Source organism: Lagopus leucura, unplaced genomic scaffold (assembly GCF_019238085.1).
Source record: "Lagopus leucura isolate 7727_CA_CO unplaced genomic scaffold, USGS_WTPT01 Super-Scaffold_100019, whole genome shotgun sequence".
Taxonomy (NCBI): Eukaryota; Metazoa; Chordata; class Aves; order Galliformes; family Phasianidae; genus Lagopus; species Lagopus leucura.
The window spans coordinates 5,143,141-5,150,805 of record NW_024962273.1 but is presented as its reverse complement, the minus strand read 5'-3'; the positions used below and the strand labels follow the sequence as shown (position 1 = coordinate 5,150,805).

The window sequence follows — 7,665 nt, the reverse complement described above, 5'->3', positions numbered from 1 at the left end:
GCCAGCATTTCATCATGCATTGTGTTCATACCTCCTTAAGTAAGTGCTGGCACATTGGCAACCTAGAAAACATTTGGCTCTAGCAGTTACTCAGTGGAATGACACTACAGACTGGAGCTAGTATCAATAAATATTATTGAGATCCTTCCCTTGGTAGTCTCTGAAATTTGTCAGTTCAAGTGGGATCTTATGTAGTTATTTTCTCTGGAGAAACAAGCCTGTTTAAAAAAAACAGCAACAAAAACCACCAAAAAAACTAACACGAAAAACTGGCAGAAATGAAGACATTTATATGTGCCTTCAGGTTTTAGTGAAAGCAGAGTAACAGGAAACTAAAAGACTTTGTCTTTTTAGTGGGCAGGGGTCTTCACTGTGGTGATGTTACATTTGCAGATCAGGAATGTGAGCCTGGCCACAGGCAGTTTTGAAAATAGAGGTCTGTTTATTGACATATGCCTTGGTGTTTTGTTTTAGTTTTTCTTTGTGATTATAGGAGAGTAGAAGGGAGAGAAGTAGTAATGTTTTCACACCGTGTCTTCCCAAATGAAAAACGAACTCAGTTTGGGCTTATCGATACCCAAATGATTGTCTTCATTGTCCTGCTGTTATGTTATCTTCATCCTGTGGGTAGCTGCAAAAAAAAGGAAATGTATATTCAGCCTCTTATGGGGCTACAGAATAAATGTTCTTATGCATGCGGTGTAAGAAATATCATGTGTGATGTTCAAATGATTTATTGTTGCTACTCTTTTTTCTTTTGATTTTCAACATAATTATGGGCAAATCACAAGCTGCATTTTTTCACAGTTTTGACTTACATAACCAAAGATTTTTATTAACCCGGGAATGAAGAACATGTTTTTGAAAGGGACTAAGCAGTGAAGTGATGAATGGAACTGTTTCCAAAGCATGCACATAAAGTGATATCATCTAGCTAAGGCTGATTTCTGCTCCATCGCTTCAACAGGAAAATAGCTATATTGCTGAAATGATTTGGCTTAGGCTCTATTATTTGCAGTGGCGCTTGACAGTTATGGAGTTGGAATTCAATTTCTTTCATCTAAAGCAGGTGTGCCTTAAAAAAAAAAAAATCTCTCTGCCACTTCTGTGTAACGCATGGAGGTTGTTGGCTTCTTGCCTGAAAGCATTTCAGTGCACTTATCCCATTTTCATATAGCAGAAGTTGTCCATGAATATCATCCTGGTTTAAATACATGAGTGAATTTGCTTTATCCCAAAACAAGATAATCGATGATATGGAAAGCTTTATTTTATGCTAGCACATAGATTTAAGAACCTGTTTTCAAAGGCAGTTTTATAGAAAGCTGTATTAGAAAGCACATAAAAATGTTGGTATTAATTTATTATTCAGGGCTAGAAGAAAGGTCCTTCTTGAGGGTGACGGAGCACTGGAACAGGCTGCCCAGGGAGGTTGTGGAGTCTCCTTCTCTGGAGATGTTCAAGACCTGCCTGGATGCCTACCTGTGCGACCTGCTGTAGGGAACCTGCTTTGGCAGGGGGGTTGGACTCGATGATCTCTGGAGGTCCCTTCCAACCCCTGCAATTCTGTGATTCTGTGATGTATTTTTTTCAGGTCAAATGAAAATGTATGCTTGCACGTCTGGCTCATAGTACACATTTCCATATGTCTATATACACAATTATACTAAAACACATATTTGGATTTTGAATGTATATATATTTGTGTGTGTAAATGTGTGTGTGTATATTTACACACACACAAATATATATATGAATGAAACATAAAATGGTGCAAAGGCCCGGTCCTTCTTGGTAAAAACATGAAAATCATTCAGGATGCCTGAGCATGCACAAACCAGTTTATGTGTTGAAAATATTCAGTGTTTTCATAGAATCATAGAATCATAGAATCACTAAGGTTGGAAAAGACCTAAAAGATCACCCAGTCCAACCGTTCACCTATTCCCAATAGCTCCTACTAAACCATGTCCCTCAACGCAACATCCAGTCTTTCCTTGAACACCCCCAGGGTCGGTGATTCCACCACCTCTCTGGGCAGTCCATTCCAGTGCCTGACCACCCTTTCTGAAAAGTAAGTTTTGATGAGGAAGCCATCAAATTTAAGCTCAATTAACTAATTAATTAATTGCATTCCTTTGTAGTAAGCAAATTGTCTGACTAATATGCAGAGCATGTGTAGCTCCGTTCTACTTTTATTTGACTATCCTTTTTATCTCTTATTACTTCCATGTTTTTGTAATATAATTTAGGCGAGCCATTTTCCCCTAGAACTCCATAGGTCAATAGTGTGTGTATTTACAGATGCTGAACACAGCTTGTGTAACTTGAACGTGATGATCTGTGGTTTAATGTCTCTTGATCATGGAACTGTAGAATCATGAAGGTTGGAAAAGAATTTAAAGATCACGTAGTCCAACCATCCACCTATCACCAATGCTGCCCACTACACCATGTCCCTTAGTACCACATCTACACGTTTCTTGAATGCCTCCAAGGTTGTTGATTCAACTACCTCCCTGGGTAGCCCATTCCAGTGTTTGACCACTCTTTTGCAGAAAATAATGCATGTGTCAACTGATATATACAAGAAGAAAGCAATAGCAATGTTAAAGCCACTGGCTGTAGCAAAGTGCATTTTCAGATGCTACCGAAAATCAGTAGTATGTTTAATCTTTGGAAGATCATCCCTGAATTCATTCACATGGAATGTGAATGGCTTGTTGCTGTTTGGTTTACTGGCAAATTCCTGTGTTAAAATTGTCAGCTATGATGTTTGTCTTTTTCAATTACTATTTTCTGAAATCAGTTGGACTCCTCACTATCTTTATGCTTTAGAATGCAGATTCAAGAGACAGACCAATCTAGTGCATTAATATTTAAACTGTTTTTGAAGTAAGGCAGCATCATGATAGCTTGCCATGCATTCATATCTAACTAGATATTGTTTGGCTTAAATTAATTCTGTTGGTTTAATTAATGCTGTTACTTTAATCCATTTAGAAAGAAAAAACAAACAACCTAAGAAGCATGATTGTATTAGATAAGACAACAGCTACAATATACCTTTCAACTTTCAGAAAAGCTCTCTGCTGTACATTTGACAAAGTGGTTATCCTGGTCTCTTTGGGACTCAGGGCAAAGTTTTTGGTAAATGTGGTTCCTCTGGAGAAGGGAACCATTTAGTTTGGGGTTTTCTTTGGGAGTCACCCCTTCCAACCATGAACAAATGGACTCTGATGAGTGTTTTGAATGTAAAAGTCAGTAGGAACATTTGTCTTCTCGTCTGCCGCAAAACTTCTTGCTAAATTATCTGGATCTCTCAAAGAGTCAATACAAATTAAAAATACGCAAAAGGTTTCTAAGAGAGTGATTGCTATTGTAGCAAGTTCATTAGCCTTCTGAGGAATGCGTTTGGCAGGCTTTGTTTAGCAGAACTCCAAAACAAAGTAAACCAAAAATGTCAGGAAATGAATTGCAAATCACTTGGCAATATAGATGTGAGAACTAGGAGGTAGATGATGAATAATTTGGGAAAATGTATATTGCTCCTCCAGGAGTTTTAACTGCACAGAAGGGAACTATATCAAAGATTACAGCAGAGAAAGGGGAATAACTTTATTAAACGAATATGGGCAGCACTGCTTTTCCAAAAAGACTAGCTAAACCAGCCTATAGACACTCTTTAGTCTGAGGAAAAAAAAAGAGTTCTGCAGCAAAGCTTTTTATTTCTAGCTCCCTGTATCTATCTTCATAGTGTGTTCAGCCTATCCTCTGAAAAATATACTGCTAAAATGAATCTTTCACTCTACTGTTGTGAGACTAAGTTGAAGACCAGAAATGAAGTTCAAAGGAAGAAATTGCTCTTCTAAACTGGATAAGGGGCAATTACCTTGCATCTCCTTCCCTGGGAAAAGGAGGTTGGTGAGATTGAGTTAGCTGCAGGTGCGAGTTTCCTGAGCATCCCTAGGCAGCTGCTGCTGAGGGAAGGGAAGAGGCTGCTCAACTCCAATTTAAGCCATTTTTAAATAAATGTTACATGCCACTTCTACTGTATTTTCCCTGCTATTTGAAGATTCATTACAGAAACAGAGCAAAACAAGAGTTTTAACTCCCATAGCAAAACATAGAGGTGAATCTAACATGAGAGGATTGTAAACGACACAGGCAAGGCTAATGTGTTCCGTGCCTTATATTCCATCTTCACAGAAAGGTTAAATGTGACAAAAGGTTTAGCATGTTCAGAATTAGTAAGAGAACAGGAATTCAAGGGAGGGCAGGGAAGGAACTGAATAGTTAGGATCAGATAAGTCAGATTGAAGGTCAGTTTACAAGGTGAAATTGCTGGGCAGTAAACTAGGTTTTGAATTTATGGTTTGCTAGCTACTTTAATTCCTCATACAGAAAATCTCAGTGCATAGAGGAATTTAACATGAAACAGGTTAATAGGGCTTCACAGAGTTTACCCGAACTTACTTAAAGATATGGTTTCTAAATGAGCAGTCATTAGCTTTGAGTACTCCTGAAAGACACAGTATATATCTTTAAATAAGGAAAAAAAGGAAAAAGGAGAACAAGGTGATGACAGCCAAGTGGGTATCTGGGAAGATACTAAGGCAAATTATTAAACAATAAACTCATAATCTCCTCAAGCAAAATGTGGTAAGCAGCCATTCTAGCCACCACAAGTAGGTTAGGGGGACTTCTGACATGGTTGGGGTAGTCATTCCAGTGGGTCAGACTAAATAAGAAAGGAGGTATTCCTGTCTGAGAAGCATTATCAAAGAGTAACTGTGTCAATAGTTTGCTGTCAAGATCGATACCCATAGGCCTTGACTTTTTTCTACTCTTCGTTACTGTCATTAATGTCTTGGGCAATGAGATGTTTCACATTTTTGAACGATATCACACTTGGAGACAATACAATCAGGTTTAGAATGAAAAATCTTTTTTGACACATGGGTGAAACAACTGGAAATCCATGAGACAAAATTAAATAAAGATATAATAAAGGCTGTGCTCGCAAAGGAAAAGTCAACTGCATGGTTGCCAAATGGAAAATAAGCCATTAAGTAGGAGCAGTGTGGAGCACTGAACTGGCTACAGTGCTATAGCAGAAAAATGTAAATCTCTTGTTGTAAATGTATTGACAAGAGAGTTTGAAGCCAATGGGAGACAGTTAGTGGTGTTCCTCAGCTGCAATGCTTCTAGAATGGGGAGAAATTGCAGAGATTTAGAAACGAGCAGCAGAAATGGGTTTGACACCTGATTGGTTTAAGTTGAGGAAAATGAGAGAAAATCGGGGAGGGATGGTTGTATTTGTCTTCCAACATCTAACTGTGTAAAATTCCTTAAAAGCTTGTTCAATTTGTTCACTTACAAATTAACTCTTGGCAGGCCTGTCCTGCCAGTGTTTCTGCTGTAATAAGGACATGAGTTCCTATGTTCACTATTTACTGTAATCAGCGCTAGTTAATAAGCATTATCATCTCTTATAATTTTTAAGTTTTTAGAGGGGTAGCTTGTTTAATTGCATATCGCTGTGTAATTTAAACAAGACACCCTTGGACCCATCAGTTTTATGACTAACTTTGACATTTGCACTAAGCAAAGCTCACAGATTGAAGGAAACGTGTTAATTCTCTTTTATTCAGAACATTTCCTTCCTCACATCAAAGCAATACATGTTCATATCAGTGCTGCCAATCAGTATTTCTGCAGAATGAGCTGTGAAACTGAAGAGTGCTTCAAACAGTCTTGTAAAAATGTGAGATGAATCATTGTTAGAGCGCTGTGAGTTTACATGTATCATTGATGGTTTGGCATTCTGGACATACATAATATGCAAAGTCTTTTTCTACTCTTTTTTTTTTTTTTTTTTCCAGTAGTGATTTACTGTGTAATATTCATGTGAAAAATTCATGTGAAAAAGGAAGCCTGATATTTGATTTAATATTTTCTGTGAAGTGTAACAAAGTTCCAATTCGTTTGTGAATGGAAAATATCACACTTGATACTTTCACAACTAAAACAATGCTCCAAAACTTCCCCAGTAATCTTGGTCTGGCATTTCTAAATGGCAACTCTCAACCTCTGAAGGGAAAGTCCTTTGGGTACTAAGACCTGAAGACAACAACTCTGTTTTATCTTGGATTCTTCTTGCATTTGTTTGGACTTCTCCCATTAAATCATTGATAAAATGCACGCCATATGTTCCTACTGCACAGCCAACCTGTTTGATAGATCTTTATCATCTACTCAGACTCATCTACATCAGATGCATATCAGTATTGATGTAGGAGCTATAATTTAGTAAGAAGATGTACTTGTTAAGAAAATCCATATAGTACTTTAATTATGATATTAAAATCTAATTATCGTTTACAGAATAAAATGACTATCTGAATAGATTTTGCTGCTATCTCTAATGCCTGATGAAATTGAAAGGAAAAGATGTTGATTTTTTTTTTTTCTCCTAGCCTTTGCATATAGATGAATGAGAGGGGAGGGCAGTCTGCCATTTTAAAAGCTGGAGATTGGCAAACGACTTCATGTTGGAACGAGTGGCTGGTTGAGGAAGGCAGTAGGGATGAAGAACTGAACAGTGTCTGGTGGTGAGGGTCAATTGCAATTCAGAGAAAGTTCCAGGCTTGGGCTTGACTGCATTCAGGGACATCTCTTCATGGTATACTCTGTAGATGATTAGTGGATTTGGGCAGGAGAACTGTATTAAAGATGAGCCTAAGTATCAGAATGGATACAGTTTTTTAAGGGTTAGTATTTGAAGGATTAAACTTTTCCTTAAGGGAGAATTTTGTACAGGACTTGGATGCAGCTTAGTGGTCATTAAACTTACTTTAAACAATTTTATAGCCTTATTTACATCTTCCATAAGGTTACTAAGACTTTAATCCTTTTTCCTGTAAACTATTTCAGTTACAGTCAGCTATTTTTGTCCTTCTTGCTATAAGAATGCAGTGTTTTTGGCTGATACCTTACCTTCTTTTCACATGCTGACCCAGTATAGCCACTTCTGCAAGCACAGACATTTGGTTTTATGCATCTGCTTCCAAACAGACATTTTTGCTCACAAATTGCTATAAGTGAAAGATAAAATTGTTTAGGAATACATTTATTCTAAATCTTGTAATTAGAAGGGATGTACTCTGATGCATTTGAAAATGATACAACAAAGATGTGACAAAATCAAGGTTCTCTAGTTTCACATGATGGAGGAAAGGACAAAAAGAGGTTCAGGCACTTCAAAAAAAAAAAGTTTGCCATGGGCTTTTTCATGCCTATGTGTCTGTTACATTTACAATTTTCCTTCTTTATTTTTACTCCTCACTGATGGGGAAAGAGAAGTGTGTGCCAAAGTAACCACCTTAGCTCAGCAGAAAATGGGTCAGAAAAGCTCTGATCTGGAAAGCCAGGATACATTCTGGGCTCTGACATCTGGATCAGATTTGTGCCAAAATCGATTTTCTTTTGTTCCATGTGAAATAAAATAACAGCTCTTAAAAGGATTTGAGATGCAAAGATTTGTTAAATATTTACTCCCCAGAGTGTTTCTTTTACAACAAGTAAAAGGGAGAATTTCCAGCATACTTCAAATCCAGGGTGTGTAATTTCATGTCTTACAGAATCAGTAAGGAAATCAGAAGA

At 37.4% G+C, this 7,665-nt stretch overlaps 1 protein-coding gene across 46 annotated transcripts in view; it reads right to left on the bottom strand.

Moving 5' to 3' along the window:
* Positions 1–422: 422 nt before the first annotated feature.
* The window catches only part of LOC122183568 (von Willebrand factor D and EGF domain-containing protein-like), a 290,489-nt gene continuing 283,246 nt past the window's right edge, over positions 423–7,665 (bottom strand). For 39 of the 46 annotated variants that reach the window (XM_042877605.1, XM_042877602.1, XM_042877601.1 and 36 more), the window contains 3 exons: positions 7,000–7,097; positions 4,477–4,522; positions 423–631 (listed from right to left, as the gene is read on the bottom strand). In XM_042877605.1, the coding sequence (XP_042733539.1) occupies positions 606–631; positions 4,477–4,522; positions 7,000–7,097 (170 nt within the window). In that variant the 3' untranslated portion in view covers positions 423–605. Of the gene's footprint in view, positions 632–3,892; positions 3,981–4,476; positions 4,523–6,999; positions 7,098–7,665 lie in introns of those variants that run through there. The other 7 variants (XR_006180287.1, XR_006180288.1, XM_042877639.1 and 4 more) reach the window with 7 other exon arrangements.